Raw genomic sequence first — 19,299 nt, 5'->3', positions numbered from 1 at the left:
TGAAATGACAAGAAAAAATCTTGACGGATGACAGGTATCTTCATTTAGCTGCCGTAAGTAACCTATTACGTATTGCCTTTCCAATATCGCGGCCAGAACTGGAGCAAATGTCTAATAAAACATTTTCCTCCACGTCAGAAAAGGGTTTCATTGCTACAGAAAATATAAATGCAGGAGTAGAGTGTGAAAATCATAGTGTAAATCACAGTTACATCCGATGCCACTGTGTAATAATTTCCCTTATGACATGCAAATGTGTCTCCAACACTCACCTCACTATGTCAGCGTCCGAAAAAACCCCCATTGAGGACTAACAAAAATATAAATATTTATACATATATACATATATTATTATTTTTTTGGAGAGAGAAAAAAAACCTTTTTGTCTTTACATATTTATTTTTATTTTATTTTTTGCGGACAAATGCTTGGGTGTTTGTTTTCTCCGGATTATCTAACGCAGCCTGCTCCAGCGTCAGGACAACGCAGGTGAGACCAATCAGAAGCCGCCAGTAGCTTCGAAGCGACCAATCAGATTGCAGCAAGTGGGCGGATGCTGGGCCTCAACATGGGTGGCGATCAAGCAGCAAAGTGGCACACAGCGCTGAGAGGCAAAGAGGCTTATTATTTGGCAGGAACGTCTTAGTGAGTCACGAAAGTTAACGTGCGAGTCCCGCCGGTGTTTCCGTTCACTGCGCAACAATTATTAATCTAATTTGAACAAATGTGTCACGAACCCGGATGCACCTGTTGCGCTTCAATACTTCCATAACCACAGCGGAGAAAACTCTGCACCCAATTTAACTACTTTTAGGTGCAATCTGGAAATGTTTCCATATGGTTTTACGTAAATTTAAAATGGAATGCTTATTAGATTTTTAAAAAATTACACTGATTTCTAGTTTTGTGTCTTCTTTACTAAAAAATAAAATGGGGAAAAAAATCAACTGACAGTTTAAGATAAAGTTCTTCACATAGATCATGGGAAAAGATTTTAAATACATGTAAAAAAAAAAAAACCTTTAAATGTGTTATTTTTATTTACGCTAATTTAGAAGGTTTAACTCAAATCTCCAATGACTGGAGGAAAAATAGGTTGCATTATATGACATGAAAAATCAGTTTATTTATTTTGGTCCCAAATGAGCTACGCTTCATTTTCAAAATACCAGTAACAGTAAATCTAGGTTTTTTAAGTTTAAGTGATAAATTAAATAATTTATGACATTTTGTACTTCTGATTATCTTTAATCATTTTTTTTTTACACATTTATAACTTATCCAACGTAGTAAGACGTGGGGTTATTCACACAAGTTTCAGCCCTTTCCATTCACAAAACTTCAGAGCTCCACTTCTCAAATGAATTCAAGAAATCTCAGCAAAAACAGGCGGGGGGGCTTAAATCCCCTCTGTTATATAAGGCCTCATATTTAGCTTGCTAAGATGGTGTTAGAAGCACCATATACAACATATAAAACTTCTAATGACTTAATTTATTATTCACACTATGCATTTACCAATCAAATTTTAGTTTAAATATACAATGAAACATCTGTTATGTCTTAAAATAATTAACCTGTCCAATTTATTAACTACCTACTTAACTAAATAAAGCATATTTAGTGTAAAAGATGCACAACAGAACCCTGAAGATGAAGTTTAGATCGATAACATCACAATTTAAATAACTAGTTCCGTTTATTAATCATCTACTTGCATAGCCTAAGTTAAAACATCATTAGTGTAAAAGCTACACGACAAAACACAGAAAATGACATATATGGTTCAAATCATCGATAACATCAAAATAAGTTAAAACATTTGCACAGGAAAAGCAGTAATTCAACTGAATTCAATGAATAAAGGCAGAAAAGTGACCTTCATGACCCCATGGATAACTATGCACACTTCAGGTTTGTTTGTTTGTTTTTGGGGCGGAGACTCTGTAAGAAAGGCCATCAGTGCACAGTCTCTCCTTCAACAATAACCACAGGAACTCAATGAGATGCTACTAGCCAAACCTTGGACCAAAAACGGATCAAAGGTGACGTACAGTTTGATAAACTCGCCTTACTCTTCTTCATTTGACTGTCCTTCACTTTCTCAAGATCCTGAACAGCAATTCCAGGTGTTAAATTCCAAGAACTAATGATCTTTTTAATCCAATCTGCACTATTTGTGGAGGTGCAGCCTTTAAAAGATCCCTTTACCTGTTCGATAATAAAATACCACCTCAAAACAGTTCCTTTGCTAGGCAAATCCTAAACACCTCACTGGTTTGTATTTAACAGGTTAGAAAATACAGTTTGTAGCTCAGCAGAGAAGTCAAAAAAGGATTGCTCAATCCCAGTTTGATTTTCCTGGTTTTTCAGGCCTAAATAAAGGTTTCGTTCAGAAACAAAACGGGGGTGAAGAGGTAAAAGTCAGACAAAAAGCACCTGAGCTTCGTTAACAGCTTCAAGTCTTTGGAGGTCAGTTTGTATGAACCGAGTCTGGGAAGGCGGTGCTCCGTCCTAATCGTTCTTCCGATCCAGCTGCCCAGTTGGTGCATCAGAGGTTCTGGAGCTGACGACCGGCTGCTCCAGATTCACTGGCAGTGGGGCGGGAGCCACTCCGTCGTTGTTCACCAGAGTCCCGTACGAGAAGGAGCCGTTGAAGTCTGGCTGAACGACCGAGCCTTTGTCATGGATCGTTGGAACACCTGATCATACAGGAGAACGAGCGCATCATGATGAACAGCTGAGAAACGCTTCAACGTCAACTGGGTATGTTTAGTCGATGTAGCAAGCAGAAAAACATTTAAATAAAATCCAATCTGATAAACGAACCATTAGACATGTCCATGGAGACATACGGCTCAAAGATTTTGGGTTTTTTCCTGTTTTTGGTCATGAGAAACACTCCAAGGAAACACAGGACAGATCTGCACAGAGAGCACAGTCAGTTCACTCAAAAACAGCTTTTGCTCTGCAGATTTTTAAACTTGCTCATTAACAATGACACATCTATATTCAAATAACCTTTTTAATCTGAATGCAACCCGTGGGAGCAGCATTTCTGATATGGGGAAAAGAGGAAAGAAAGCGATTACTCACCCTAGTACATACATGCAGATGTTAAGGACTTCTTCTTTGTTAAATTCTAAGTAAAACACGGCCCCTAAAAGACAAAATTGGAAAGTTGTGCGGCTGAAAACACAGGAATTTTCAAGACTGAAGATTTTCTTCTGTGCTGTGAGATGCAGAAGCTGATTAAATTAGCTGTGAGTCAACACAACAAACCAGAAAATACCAACAACTCACCAGCAACAACAGCAAAGACAGTGGAGAGGATGTAGTTGACGCTCATGACCAGAGACGAGTCATGCAGTTTACAAGCTTGGGACAGAAATCTAAGAATCCAGAAACAACCATAACACTGAACTTCAAGAACCACAAGCCAGCACAACGTGTCAACATGAAGCAGCTACACAGAAACACTTTCCTTAAGAGGGCAGATTTATTGTGATCACCCACCTGGCTTGGAAGATCACCGATGCCATCATGCACACAAACATGACGCTGAAGATTGGGTTGTCCAGCTGAATGTTGCCCTCGATGGAGAGTACCAACATGCCTGAAACTGCCTTCACTGTGATGACTGTGACGGAGCCTGAGGTAAAAACAGAGTGATGAAGCTCATACACACATTTTCTTAACAACTTTGGCTTTTTTTTTCCTTCATATATCATACCAATATGTTGTAGATTACCCAACTTTATAAATGGTGGGAATGGATGGCTTTGAATGGAGACTCACCAAGCAATGCGACCAGCAAAAGAATGACGACCAGATAGTTAACCCTTCGTTGTTTGTGGAAATACAGAAGGAGGCAAAATAGAATGATCTCCAACAGCTGTCAGTTAAGAAAAAGGGATTTATTATTACCAGATCAAAACATTGAATATCAGGATTTAATGTCAGTCTACAACTTGGTTGAAATTTCTAACACTGATTACAGTCAATCCCAAACATTTTATGTATTTTATTTTGTTTTTTTCTCTTTGTATTGTTGGCTTACAAGCATTTTAAGTGGTTGTTATTGTTGTTTTAGTGTGTGCACATATTAAAAAATGCCTTGATTTTTATTACTTTTTTTTACAATTAAAATCGACATTTGCATACTTTGTCAAAGGTGTAATATTTTTACAAAATGTATTAAACTACAAAGGATATTTTCTTCTACCCTATAAACAGGAGGAATTTAAAATAAAATCGAATTAATTTAACAACTAAAAGTGCATCAAAAAATGTTGAAATTTGTCTATGGTATATAAATCCTAAATGTTTTTGTTGAATTGTGCAATTTGCTTTTTCAAGCAGCAACAAATCCACTGCATTCAAAGTGTTTGCTGGGTTTGGAAACCGGCTCAAGTGGGGTTACTAGCTTTTTTCTTTTTCTTAAAATCACATTTCTTACCAAATACAGGAGGACAGGCCAACCAACGATGTGCTTTATAATGTTCTCTGCTTCTAGTTTTTCATGAGAATTTGGTCCAAATGACACAAAGAGATACGTTCCACCTGCAGTAATGAAGTATCCCAGGATGATCAGTCCATAATGCTCTGTAACAACAATTAAAAAATATTTAAATGCTGAAATATTAAATTCAAAAGAACACTTTATATTTCAAAAAGTTGTAAGAGTTTGCATTCAATAGGTCAGCATGCATGTTTTTCTGTGGCCCTCCACATCTTCGTTCTGAACTTACTTGCAAACTCCTTTGGCTTAGATTTCTCATGCAGAAATAAAAAGCCCAAAATTGAGCTTGCTGAAAAACACAACGTACACTTTTCATTTCTTGGAAAATGTTAAGACTGCTCTTTTAAAAAGTAAGATTCATTCGTGGCTTTTCTTTAACATTTACACTGAATACTTATGTGCAAACAGTAGAGTCACTGATGTGAAATACTCACTCAGGACAGACACTGCATTGAGAGGCGCCACAACAGCAAGAGGGGCAAAAGCGTAAGAGACAAAGTTGGCCGACTCCCCGATACAGGTGAATACAAAACCACACCACCAGGTTTTGGTATGGTAGAAGGTGCGCTGATCTTTTCTCCCTGCGAGAGTCACATGGCTGTATTTCTGAAAGCAAAAAAAAAAAAAAAAAAAAAAAAAAAAAAAAATCAACCAGGTAAAAATGTTTATGATGCAAATTTAACAGAAAACCTTTTTATTACATACCTTCCTCAAAGAATGCTAAGTTATAGTATAATGGAAATCAGGGGTCTGCAACCTTTAATGCTAAAAGAGCCATTTGGTCCAGTTTCTTATCGACCAAATCCCAGCAAAAGCCGCTGTTTAGAAAAATACACCTAACTTGTGTTTTTTCACCATTAAGCTATTTATTTATAAAATTTAACCATTAACTATTGACAATAATTAAATTATTATAATTTTTTTTGAATAAAAAATTCAACTTGTTTTACTTTTGTCAGCAACACATATAAGTTCCTTTCAAAATAAAATACACCGACTTTTAAAAAAAAGGATCCTTGTGCTGCAGCAGATTTACTTGAATTAAAATGCAAGAAAGCCAAATCAAAACATGCTTGTTCCATCATCATGGCTTTGATTTGCCTTTATTGTTTTTCTCCTTTTAATATTAAATATATAAACAAGACAACATTGATGTAGTAGAGTTCAGATTTTTAAATAAATCTATTTGTACTTTAAGCTCATTCTAATAGTACACAACTCTTACAGTTATTATCTCAGTTATGCGACATGTTAAAATTCTAAAACAAATGACAAACATTAATTGACTAAAAGAAATCAACCACAATGAATGTTAGGATGTTTTCTTCAAAGCCAAAGAGCCACAATGAAGGGATGAAGGAGCCACATGTGGCCCCTGAGCCTCAGGTTGCTGTTGTAAATACTATTTCCATACAACGTACATGTTACCACTATACACATGCTACAGTACACATGTCGTGTAAATGGTTTTTTGTTGTTGTTGTTGTTGTTGTATTTAATATAAAAAGTACCTGAATGCTTAAAGAAATGCTGACGAGAAAATTTCCAAATATTGCGAGTAAAGTCCCAATGAGATTGTCCTGAAACACAAAAAGCAACTTCAACTACATTTCAATAAATACAACGTTTGTAATAAAACGCTAAACTTTATTAAAGTGCTTTTAATTACAAAAAATGTAAAGAAGAAGCAGGAGGAAGGACTAACCAGCAAGTAACTTACTTACCGTGTAGGACTCGCCATGGGAGCTGTAAAAGCCCATTTTTTCCCCTCCAGAGGTGATTTATTTCTCACAAACAGTGACCAGACGTCCAATAAGCATGTTTTTTAGTTTTTGGCTTTAGTTTTAGGGTCTTCTTTAAGCTGTAAAGTGACAAAAAGACAATATTTTAAAGCACAACAAGGAACATTTCACTTCCGGATTCGAGTCGTCTGTTTGGCTACGCCTTAGCGTGCAACTACGTAAAAATCACGTGACTGCATACGCAAGCGCAGGTGCGTGAATTATTTCCTTACAAAGTTCGCTTGATTCTTCTTCTAAATCGTGATATTTAAAAAATGTATTTTTAAAATGTATTTATGTTTTTGCGAATAACGCTAGTTACAGTCACTATACCATTTAAACAGTATGATGATTGTTGATTATTGGCCTGCAGAACAGCTTTACGTTCAACGTAAAAAGTTAAATTTTGATTCTTCTTTTTCTTCAAACACCATAAACATGCTTTTTTGTCGAATAATGTTGTGATAAAAAACGTATTCTACGACATAAGCCCGACAAAACAAATGTCATATGGCCGACTCTCCTGGTAGAAAGAACAGTGAGTGAGAAAAGAAAGGTAGGGTGTGAGCCACTGTTTAAACACAAAGATGTTTCCTTTACATTTCAAAGACAGTAGAGATCGTGTAAAGAGCAGATGAGTCACTCTTTCCATCCATTATTAACAAAGATTAGGATGTTGCAACACTGGTAATCATTACGTTAAACTCGTGTTCAAGCACACCTTAAAGGTTAAATTTCAGCATGAGATACACTTTTTAGAAAAATAAAGTTTTATTCCCAGTTGATATGGTTTAGCCCGAGAACGCTGATGTTAGGATACTTATTATGGAATTTAAATTTTGAAAAATAAAACATATTCTATTTTTTTGCTGACCAACAGGGGGAGACACGAGTTAAATAAAAGAAAAGAAAAACTACAGTACAATTATAAAGTATGAAAAGGAAAACCCTTTTTTAATGGCATATGTGTGGCAAAAAAAGGTGTTTGCTTTGAGAAATGTTCCAATTTGTTTGTAAGATAATTTTTGCGGCCGTGATTTATTTTCACACTTATTCAGCATTAATATAATGAAACTACCATTTAAATAAAAAGGGGGCAGTTGTGAATTTTGTTGACGATATTGTGCAATGATTAAGTATGATCAAATGAGTCACCATTTCCATTCTTTCTTTAAAACAATACATATTTTTTGTACATCATTATGAGTTCATATCTGTACAAATTCTAATGATACTGACTCTGACTCAGCTTCATGACAGCTCAGTGACTTAAGTAGAAACACAGTGTCCTCTGAGAGGACAAAGCTTTCAGGCTTGCCGTACTTTAGGTTAAAACCCATCAAAGCAGCTGGGATCTATTCTAGATTCCTCTTTTTATTTTTTTGGACAGTAGAAATGTGTTGCAGCCCTGCATTGAAAAAGTATGGTTTCTCCTGCAGGGGTTAACAGGTGTCTGTAACTGTATGCTGCAGAAACCTTTCTACTTTTTGCATTGTGCGCCTTGCAGCTTTACAAACGTGCATAATACAAGATATAGTCATTGAAATTTGGGGAGATAGCCCATAAATTAATTATATAAATTGTCACTTATTAACTTAAGTGTTACTTTTGAAAGTTTACCTTTTTATTTGATTTTGATTTGATTTGTTGGTTTATTTTAAGGATTGATTGTAGAAAATACAACAAAATAAACACACAGATATATCAAACTCCTTACAGAAATAATGAAATACATTGATTAAAAAAAGGGGAAAAAAGAAAAGTTAAGTTGAACGTGAGAAGAAAATCAATGTGTAATTACTCGTAATCATAAGTTGAAAGTTTTGTAAGGATGCATACAATACACGCAAAAACTGTTTTTTTTTTCAAATTTAGCCTTCGTTTAATTAGTCTTCACTTAACATAATTAGCCTACTTAAAATAAAGGTTTGTATTTATTAATTGATTAACCTGTGAATTGATAAAGGGAAACTTTTAGAGAAAATATTAAGGAAAAATAATTGCAAATGCAAAATGTCATCTTATGTGCACAAAAGATTGAGAACAAAGGAGATTTTATGAAATACATAAACTAAATGGAAACTCAGGAAACAACATGCAAAAAAGATTTTTTCTAAAAATCAACTGTATCAGAAATTTCTAACGTGGATTACATTTTTAAGTGTTGTTGTTGTTGTTTTTTATGGTTACATAAGAGCCATGTACTTCTGGGTCAGAAGTCCTTGCTGCACTTCATGTTAAGATTTGTTTACTGCGATTGTTTGTCACTTGACAAACCTTAAAAGGCTTAGTGGAAGGATAAAAGGGAATCACTATTAAGCCTGACATTGTAGGGAGAATCTGATTAATTATTAAGATGTTGAAACATAAAAATACATACCCTAAGTTTAACCCCCTTATTAGTCTTTAAGAGCTTTGTTGCAGTGAAAATGTTGTTAAAAGAGAGGCTTCAATGTGAGGACACCAATAAAGTATGCATTCTAATAGCCTATCTATTTTTATTTCTTATGTTTTAAGGAAAGGAATAAATAAAACAATACAAATAAACGATTTAGAAAAAATGTGATGTGACTTTTTTAATTTGTTTTTATTTATATTATTATTATTGTTGGTTGTTTTTATTAACATGTGAAAATAATTAAAAAAAAAATTTCTTTTGTAGGTATAAGCTTCAGGGGCAACTTAAAATTCACCATGTCCAATTCTTTCCTTTTTTCTCTCATTGCCAAATCAGAATTTCTTTTTTTTTATTGTTATGCAGGCTGTAAATTACATTTTTCCCCTTCTACTAATGCTTGAATTATTATCTTCCACAACCAGGACTAAACTGATAGAACTACTCTATCCTCATTTTTGTGCTGTGCTTTCAAACAAAGTCCCTGATTTTTCCTTGTTTCCTGTTAACTTGTGCGTGTCCACCTCAGCAGGAATGTACGAACGTTAGTGACAGTGTATTTAATAACTGTCAGGTCTTTAAAAAAAAACCAACCGGACAAGAATCCATCTGTAATAACCTAGGAATGCTTGAACGTTGGAGAGGCAGAGGGAATAAAGGGAGAATCATTCGGTACAAAATGTCACCCAGCGACAGGAAGTCCCTCCTCCATGACTCCAAAAAGGAGCAGAGGAATGCTTGTGGGGTAAAGAGGTGGCAGAAGAGCCAGTTTTTCCTAAATCCTCTGCAGGTCTGGGCTTGTTGCAAACTCTTGTCCCCCTAAGGTGACAATGACAGCATTGTAAAGTATGTAAAGTCAGTAAGCATATCTTGTGGGCGTGAAGATCACTAATCAACTTTATGGGCCTTTCTCCAGATTGTTGGTTTCGGTGATTTTTTTTGTTGTTGTCAATTTTAGATGAAACGTCTCAGTCGTCTATCTCATTTTTGCACTAACGAATCAAAATCAGTGCATATACGACAAGATCTGGAATCTTAAAAACAAAGTGAATTAGTTTCACCGTATTTCCTGCAGCTCTCATAACTGCCAACCCATTCCCGGAAGTGAAAGAAGATTTTGTAGATGATAATGAAACCTGGGACACTGCCCGAAGTGTAGAAGAAAGCGATAGTTCAATTAAAAACCCTGTGTTATTTTACAACTACAATTTGCAGTTGTCATCCCTCGGTGGCCATCCTGAATACTTTCATATGGTAGACACATTTATATAAAGTTTTTGCAGTTTAGCTGGAGGAGATAATTGTTCGTTCATCATCCTGAGGAGACAAAGAAAGATTCAAAGTAACATAATTAGTGACTTTTTCTTCTAGAATTTTAAGTGTGTGAATCTCAGTGGATATTATCCTGGTGATTGTTACAGAAAAGTCAACCTTTTCTGCAGCCTTCCTTATGATCTAAATCATTTCAAAATTAGACCTATGAAACTGAATTCATAAGTGGGCTGCTTTTTGTTTTTTTATAATATTGATCAATCAAATATCATGTCTGTTCTGGATTACAGAGTCAATGAGCAGGAAGAGCATTATGAATGTTTATATTTCTTTTCAAATTAAGGGTATGATTGGCAATTTTGTTGTTCACCTTTCGGCTCATCCTGTAAGGGGTGGCCACAGCGCATCAGCATCGGCGGTCTTGCAGAGACTTTTTACGCCAAATGCCCTTCCTGACGCCACCCTGTATTTTTAAGGCACGGGAAGACCCAGACAGGCAGCAGCACGAAGGTTCTTGCTTAAGGACCAACGCTGGACATTTTAGCTCATTGCCCCCCTGGAAAGCAAACCTTAGAAAAAACTGAACCATGAGAAAAGTCATCAAAACAAGACAAACCCAGGCTAACCCTTATCTTAAACTTAACCCACTAAAGAGGGTTAACAAAGTGTTCACTTAAGAAAACACTTAAAAAATACACAATGTTGATTTAAAAACAAAAGAAAACACAAAATAACCCAAACTTAGTGCTCCAAATATTTTTTCAAATTTTTCAAATGTGGATCCAAAGAGATTCTTTTATATTTTAGAATTTAATTCAATGAATAATCTTTTAAATATTATTTTTTTTCATTCTACTTGTTTTTGTTTTAAATTGAACAGAAGACATGGAAAAAAGGTTTTCATGTTATTTGTAAGTAGCGTCTCCCAAAGGGCTATATGAAGGTACGTTTTTTGCAGACAAAAAACAGTGTATCTTTTGAACATAGATAGTTTTTATGTTTTTTATTTTTTTAGTCTGAGCTCCCCAATGATTCTGCCCCCACATTTAAAAGAGTTCAGGTGTCGATACAAGTGTAAGATTGTAAGGTTATATTAAGAGAATGAGCTGCACATCTAAAAAAAAAAAGTCAAATCAGAAGATAAAAGAAATGCCCAGTTTTTCGGATTAATAATTATCTAAAATTCACAACAGCCATTTTCTATTTTGCATCCAACAGTAGTATTTCTGAAAGTTTCCCATCTAAAGCCAGTTTGAATCCTCCATCGAACACTAGCCTAACAGATTAAAATGTACTAAATGAGCCACACACTGATTTAAATGACTAAATAAATAATAATTAATTATCTTCCTTAATCCCAAAAATACTTTAGTTTTTCAGGTTTCAACCATTTTGGATGACAAAACAAGCAACAAACATGCAAGTTTGGTTGCAAGGAATAATAGAATGACCATCGAAACTTCTTTTGCTTCATCTCAAAGTAACATCTGTTCAGTAACTGTCAACAGCAGAACAGAATTGATGTTCTGGGAACTCACATTCTTATGGTTCTAAATGTTTTCTGGAATTTGCCGGCAGATCCAGCACAAAGACGGAAAGATAACTCTCAGTGTCACCCGTTGACCTACAAGAAGCATGACAGAGAAATTCTGTTTCTTTCATTTTCTCAATCCTGATCCTATTGCCAGTCTGATAGATTTGATAAAAGGCCGTGCTCTACTTTTTCCTGTCTGCTTAAAAAAATAAAAACAAAAAAAACCAGACCTTTGGAGCATGTTTGTGCCAAAGACACACTCATATGGAAACCCGAGAAAGATGAGGGGTAAGGCAACAAAAGCTGGTGTTTAATTTTCTTTTTTCCTTTTATTCTTGTTGTCTTTGGTTGTCTCTTCATATTTTCAGCACCCTGCAATCATGGCATCTTGTTAGCTTTGGATTCAGGTTAGACTTGTTGCAGGAGTCGACAATTCCCTCCCAACTTCCCCTTCTTACCCAAACACACACACTGTCTGTCTACTCTAGCCTCATCTGACTTGCGCATCTTACCCACTCTTCAATTCACACCTCTGACCTAAATTGTGTTTTTCTTTTAAACGGCTGACAGCTCGCATTTGTTTTAAAGGCATACCTGTCTATCCCTGTCTCCCCCATTCTGTCTGCCCTTCCTTCTTTCCCCCCTTTTTTCTCCACCCTCCTTCCTCTTTCCCTAGCAGGTGAGTCTCATTCAAGAGCATGTTAAGTCACACAATAGCAGGTGCATGTCTTCGGAAATTGCTCCAATGACAAGTTTCAGGAGAGGTCCTCTTGTTAAAATAGGGCAGATCTTTATCTCAAACACAAATCATAGGATTTTACCCGATAACCCTTCAAATGTGCCAACTTCTCTTTTAACAAGAAAATGCAAAAGAAGTTACAAACCCAGAAGTGAGACATACCAATCAAACCATGTAAAAAGTTAAATCTAAATGAAAGTGTCAAAATATACTTAATGGTTTAGTTTAGGTATAAAAAAATTAACATTTTCAGACAAAAATATAGGCCCGCAAAGGAAAGATCTTGCAATTTTGCTTAAGTTACCCTTTGAATCTCCTAATGTGATGTAAATTCAAATTTTGCAGAACAAAATTGCTCAACAATGGAAGCAACTATATTAATACTTTGCCAATCACCTAAATGGGTCCAATTAAATTCAATTTTTTACTATACTGCTTAAACAGATATTAAGTTATTTTTAATAGCATTTAAACGTTTTAACGACAGTGCACCGTCTTATTTCTCAGATCTTTTAGTAACATATGAGCCCTCGCAAAACCTCAGATTCTCCAACACCTTTTCCACAACAATAAGCAAAACTTACGGTGAAGCATCTTTTCCGCCATTATGGCCTTTCGTTTATAGAACAGACTGCCAGAGGACCTGAGGGGTGCAGAGGGCGTAGATACTTTTAAGAAAAAGTTTAAGACCGTATCAAGTTAAATAAAGTTTGAGGTAATTTTATTTGTTTGCATTATTTATAATATTTATCATTTTATAACTCATCTAGATATTTCTTATTTTATTGTTTGGTTGCATTGTCTATTTTCTTAATTCATTTGCTTCTTTGATTTATTTTGGTGTACAACGCTTTAGGTTACCAGGTATGTAAATGCTACATTTGCGGGCGTGGTGCAGCGGTAGGGCGGTCGACCCATGATCATAAGATTGCAGGTGCAATTCCCACCTTGCACACCCATGTGTCGAAGTGTCCTTGGGCAAGACACTGATCCCCACCTTTCCTCTGGTGGGAGGTTGGCGCCAGTGTTCGGCAGCAGAGCCGCCACCAGTGTGTGAATGTGTGTGTGAATGTGTGTGTGCATGGGTGAATGGGTCTGTGACTGTAAAGCGCTTTGGGCCTTGTAGGTAGAAAAGCGCTATATAAGTATACACCACTTACTATATTTGATTTGATCTTTGTAGAACAAATTTTGAAGGTCCCAGTTTGAATCATGGCTTCCAGAGTGGAGTTTGTACTTTCTCCTTTTTAATGAGTTTGTTTTTAAAGCCACTCTGGCTTTTTTCTGTTTGTGACTGTCTGAATGTAGCCCTGCAGCTGACTGGTAACCCATCCAATACACGCTGGGATATGCCCCAGATAGCTCCACAACCCATGATCCCTCAACCTCACAGTCTGCTCTGCACCTCTTAACTCGACAACTGCGACTCCTAACTGTTTGATCTCCCCAAGAAATTCCACAAACTCCAACTTGTTCAAAACTCAGCAGCAGTGATGACAGGAACTCCTGCCACCTGTCACATCTCATCTGTTCTGCAGCAGCTTCCCTGAGTGCCAACCACAGATCGCATCCACTGCAAGATTCTGCTTTTTTGGGCTATTTACAACTTTTCCTGTTGGCATCTCAGTCAATGAATATGCACCCCAACTTTGGAAATCCCTTCCTTCAAAAATTTACTGGAAACCTTAAAACTCATCAATTCGGGTTACCTAGTCCCGTGAGTTAACTTTTCCTTCTATTTGATTTGTTTTATGAATTTTGATTGTTTTAAGAGTATCTTGAGTGCCTGAAAGTAATATTATAAAAAAAATACATTAAAATTATTAACATTTTTAAATAATCAAAGAAGTATAAAAACTGATTTTATTTTAGAATTGATTTTATGCTTAAAATATGTCTTCTCCTATAGTTTCAGGTGTTGATGATCAATTGTAAGCATGTTGTGTCACTAGTTCAAAAATGAGCAACAGGAAATCAACTAACGGTCACTCTCATTATTAACTTTTTTCAATGTGTCATCTATCTTAATAAAAAAAACAAATCACTTGAGACACCTGTCAACAAAACTCTGTAAAATTATACAGCAAAAAGTCATTTCTACGATTATAAAAAAGGGAATCGATCATCATGCCAGTGACTTTGGCTGTGGATCGGGCCAAGAGGTCAAAGAGATTGCAAAAGCATCAACCTTCCTTGTTCCTCGTCTGCAGCGGGGCGCACCCTGCTGCAGCTCTTGAGCAGGGCGCTGTGCTTGTTCCAGAGGATTGAAGAGAAAAGGAGTGAGTGATTGCTACAAGACTCCAACGAGTTGAAACACGTAGACTGAAACTGGTTGCGAGATGAAGAAAGCAAATGGGAGGGGGGGGGGAGGGGGCAGAGAGAAACTTTACAAGTGAACACGACAGGAAAAAGCTCTCCCCTTTCCTGAAAGTAATTTTCAACTCAGTTTTTTTTTGTTTTTTTTCAGTGTTCACTTTCACTATTGATCATCTTAAGCATTTGTGACTTTTAGGGGATTGTTTGCTTTCGAGTTATACATGATGGAAACACTGGAAACACCTGAAATGATTACAAATGTCCACAAAATCAAAATGATCAATAGAGAAAAAGTGAAGGACAGAGTTCATTCTGTAAATAGAGAATGTATGTGCATAGCAGTGTGTGCACAAAAAGGGACAAAAAGAAAGGGGAAAAAAACATTTCCTAGGTCTGAGTTTCACCAGTGAACCCAGGGCAAGGTGGTCTGAACATGTTCCCTGCTTTATTAGGGATGATGAAGCAACAAGCCCTGGAAAGCTCTCCTCCTCCACTATCCCACGGGAACATCATCAGTCATCCATACAAAAAGAGGGACAGAGGGATATGATGAGTGGCTGAGGAAGACGATGAGGAGGAGGAACAGTGCAAGGAGGTGATGGGAGAAAAGATGTTTATCTTCAGGCGAAGGGAGAGCAGGTGTAGACACATGTTGCCTTTGCTGTTTAAAAGTGACAATTGATAAATCCTGCACCCTTGGGTGGTGTTTCTCTGAGACATATTCCCACCTTCACCCCCATTCAGTACAGTTTCCACTTGTCTGGTGCCTCTAACCTAAAGTCCACTTTTATGGGACTTCAATGAAAAAACGTCCACCTGAACATGTCCACGCAAACTTACCTGCAGGTTGGCGTGAGACATGAAAGAGATCTTCCCATCAGTTCAAAAAGGACATTAATGCATTTGGCAGGCGGCTCTGTTTTGTCTCAAAGCAAAGGCTGCGATCTGTTCTGTTTCAGCTCTGAAGACATGCAACACGCGTGTATAGTATTTCTGCCTGCAGGAGATTTGAACCAAACTGTCTCGTTCAGCACTCTCCAGGGTGTGGAGAGCCTGAAGCAACAGAGACCAGACTTACTCTCCTGTTGTGATCTTATTACTGTTCCATTCAAATGAGCGATGAGTTGATGCCTCATTAAATCTCACTGGCCCTTTCCAGTCATCGCGCTTTACAGTCTAATGGGGAGCCAAAGCAGTTTCTGTGATTAGTTTTGAATTCACACCTGGTGCAACCCTGCCAAAAAGGGAAAAAGCAACAAAACAAATCTGCATTTATTTATAAAGGTTGTCTGCTTCAAAAGTCATCTGTTTTGTATTAGCTTGATGTACAGATTAAGTAACAAATTTATTATTCAAATCTTGTGCATTAAAATGTGTTTTTTGGTTTTTTTAACATGTTCTTGTATAGTTTTTCTAATTATGGAGGACATATACAGTATAATTGTCTATGAAGACTCTCATTCATCCAGGTTGATTCCATCATAGTAGTGGGTTTAGGGACTTAGTTTTTAAAACTAAGTCCAATGGACAGACCCTAAACCCACTACTATGAGATACTTTATAAGGAAAAGTAAAAATAACACTGCATTTCTGAGTATCCAAATCGTGGTGAATCAGTTAGAAAAAGTTTATAGTAGTCAAGCACAAACTACAATCAACAGTGTACTAGTGGGAGAACATATAAACAAAAGGATCATGGGAAACGAGGGAAGGCTAACTCCTTAGAGAAGAATTTCTGACGAACTCCTGCCTGGAGATCTTGGTGTAAAATGGCATAACTATAATTAAAAGACCACTGGGTCTTTGAAAATAGATCAAAAGATGAATAAAGTGAGTCTTTAATGTACATCATAGACCTATATTGCTTGCAATTGGTTCTATCCACACACTGCACCCTTAATACTCAGATTGCTAGAGTCTGTCAAAAAATAATCGCATTAAAGACAATACATATAAATTTGGGACAAACTTAAAGATTTTAATTATTAATATGTGGCATAAGAAGAAACTTCTTCGTTACAGTCCCACTCCAACACTATTTTGATCTATTGTAAAAGCGTTCCCAGTGATCTTTTAATTATAATTATGTAATTTTTATCCAAAATCCATTAACATGTGATGTTTTTTAGGATAAAGTTTGTGCAGAAGAGCAGTAGAAATATTTGCCACTGAGTTGCGAACGGGACTGTTGACATGGAAGTATTCCTTTGTTTACACTCCCTGCTAGCTTACTGCCCCTCACAGCCCAAAAGGATGGCAAAAAAAAACAAAAAAAAAACAAATGGCGAGCAATATTGGAGCTATCCAGTTGTATAGTTTTGAGCCAGATGCCAGCTCCAACTTGGAAAATGAAGATGTGTCTATTCACCTGCAAGTGGATGAATCAGAATTGGAACACACTTGCATAAGCCACAATCCTCAGCTTTTCCAAACCGCAGGATTTTATCTACTCAGAAATGCAGTTTTCATTTTCAAATTCTTTTTATATATATATATATATATATATATATATATATATATATATATATATATATATATATATATATATATATATAAACAATGATAAAACAAAATGTTAATATACATTTTTTTTATTTAGCCTGCACTCCTCCCACATGTTTTTATACTAGTTCAACAAATTTACTGCATGTATGTTACCTTTCTCATACTTATATATTTGCATTCAGAAGTGCATGTTCCATCAAGGGACAAAGATATTTTTCAGTATGAAAACTTACATGTCAATCATTGAGTTCCCTGAAAACATATTTATCTTCATACTGACTTTAAAAGCTTCATGATCCAATCCCCCAATATAAAGCTTGCTGGAAAAAAGGGGAAGAATCCGACCTAATTTCTGTCTTCAACTAGGAATCTGTATCTGTATCCTTGAACAAGAATGGGCTGGGTCCAGTCACTTTTGTTCTTAACCGCAGGAATGTAGAACCTAAAAGTACATGAATATTTAAATTAGCAAACTTTTAATTTTATCTCATGCAGACCTGAGGCACAGAACTAAAATTGACTTTTCACCTTAAAAACCAAATCCTCCTTTATTTTACAAAGTTTATGTCAATGAGCACCGGATGCATGATTTTAGGAGTTGTAGGACTAGGAAGATGTGTTATTTGCCTGTGTCCTGAGGGCTTGGACCAAAACTTGTTATGGAGATGATCTCAGCACTTGTTCTCTGCGAGAAAGTGGCCTCTAAAGCAGCCTGAACTCTAAAATTGGCTTCTTTAAGATCAAGACTAGTTGTTTCTAAAGTATACATTTTTCCTGTTATAGGTGTAATCAGATCTTCAGTATCTATGCCTCCTCAGAACAAGGGTCACACACAGTATTTGAAATTGTACCTGATTCAGTTACAAAAATCAATAATTTTTCTGATGGTTGTCCCATAAACCTTGACATTTGACACCAATGTCACACTGGCGTAAACTTATAATTTCTGTGTTAGATGACAAGCACAGAGACAAAACAGCTGGTGTGGTGGAAAAATTTATCAACTTTTAGAATCAGGTCTTTTGGTTTGTGTCTATTTGGTGTGCTTGAAACCCCACGATGGATAATATACTCTTTCTCTTTCAGTTGTACTTACGGCAAAGCTCCAGGTGCTATTTGCAGATCTGAAAATTCTTTTCATTGCCCTGATATGCATTGTGAACAAACAGAGACAAGTATTTCACCTAATGTAATTTAGTGGGTCTTTCAGTCTTTACAGTATCTTGAATAAAGCCCAGATACAAAAACCTAAAGCACATCATGGTCTGATATGGATCTCTTCAAAAACTTTTTCTGCTTTTAATGATTTGTACAGATAAAAACAATAAATCCAGGAATGGAGGAACTTTTATCTACTTTGCCTCCCTGGGGCAGAAAACAGTCAAATTTGTTCCTTGTTGAGCAATATTTCACCAATCACTGCAGCTTGCTCCAGCCCCAGGTGCTTTTTATCCCTTTCTCCATCAGTCGATCTTCACGCCAACCTGCTGCAATCTTAAAACGGTTGCAGGATTTCGCATCGTGCAGCTCATTTGTCCCTTTTGTCTGACATCAACTCAGTGCTGTGCCTCCATGTTTGCCTTTAATATTCCTGCTGTCACTTCTCTTTCTCTTTCTCTGTTGACACCCTCACCTTCCCCCATTACTGATCTGTCTCTCGGGGCAATTAGGAGTTTCTGGGAGTGACATCTACTCTCAAATAGCTGGAATGGAAGAGGCCAGTGGGGCAAGTGAGATGGGGGTACTCCAGAGCAGTCTCCTGGAGCCTCTTCAGTTCAAGTCAGACAAAGGAAAATAACTTATTTGTTGAAAATCCTCTTTAATATTGCAGGTCTGTGGAGGTCACGACAAAATAGGCTTGAAACTGAAACATTTCAGACTAAGCGTTCGTATGTGTGCAAAATACTTAATTGATTACAAGCAAAAATAGAAATGTATCTAGTAAAACAACAACATTGATTTGACTTTTTTATTATTTTAAAACTGGTAAAACGCCACACATCAATGACCCACGTGGAGGTAAACATTTAAAATCCAAATCCAAAGTTTACATTTAGTGTCTTATGAGCTTTTGCAAAATTAACTGAGGATTTGAAACACCTCAAATTCCTGCTTCTCATTATCCATGCATGCACCTGTGTCAAAACGCTTCCATGCCTGGAACTTTTACAGGTTTCCGGAATGGTTGAGGTGTGTTCTGACTGTGTTCAATTAACTGTTCTTGTAATTAGAAGT

General features: G+C 36.5%; 1 protein-coding gene across 1 annotated transcript; it reads right to left on the bottom strand.

Annotated features, from left to right (window-relative positions):
* Positions 1-1,475: 1,475 nt before the first annotated feature.
* On the bottom strand, positions 1,476-6,481 carry nipal3 (NIPA like domain containing 3). Its single transcript, XM_004082238.4, has 11 exons — positions 6,247-6,481; positions 6,034-6,102; positions 4,957-5,128; positions 4,752-4,811; positions 4,460-4,605; positions 3,799-3,895; positions 3,517-3,652; positions 3,304-3,392; positions 3,097-3,160; positions 2,830-2,924; positions 1,476-2,702 (listed from the first exon to the last, which is right to left on the bottom strand). Exons 1-11 carry the CDS (start codon positions 6,280-6,282, stop codon positions 2,515-2,517), a joined length of 1,152 nt encoding a protein of 383 aa, XP_004082286.1. The 5' UTR covers positions 6,283-6,481; the 3' UTR covers positions 1,476-2,514.
* Between the last annotated feature and the right edge of the window lie 12,818 nt (positions 6,482-19,299).

Source organism: Oryzias latipes, chromosome 22, assembly GCF_002234675.1.
Source record: "Oryzias latipes chromosome 22, ASM223467v1".
Lineage (NCBI taxonomy): Eukaryota > Metazoa > Chordata > Actinopteri > Beloniformes > Adrianichthyidae > Oryzias > Oryzias latipes.
This window is presented reverse-complemented; position numbering and strand designations above follow the sequence as displayed.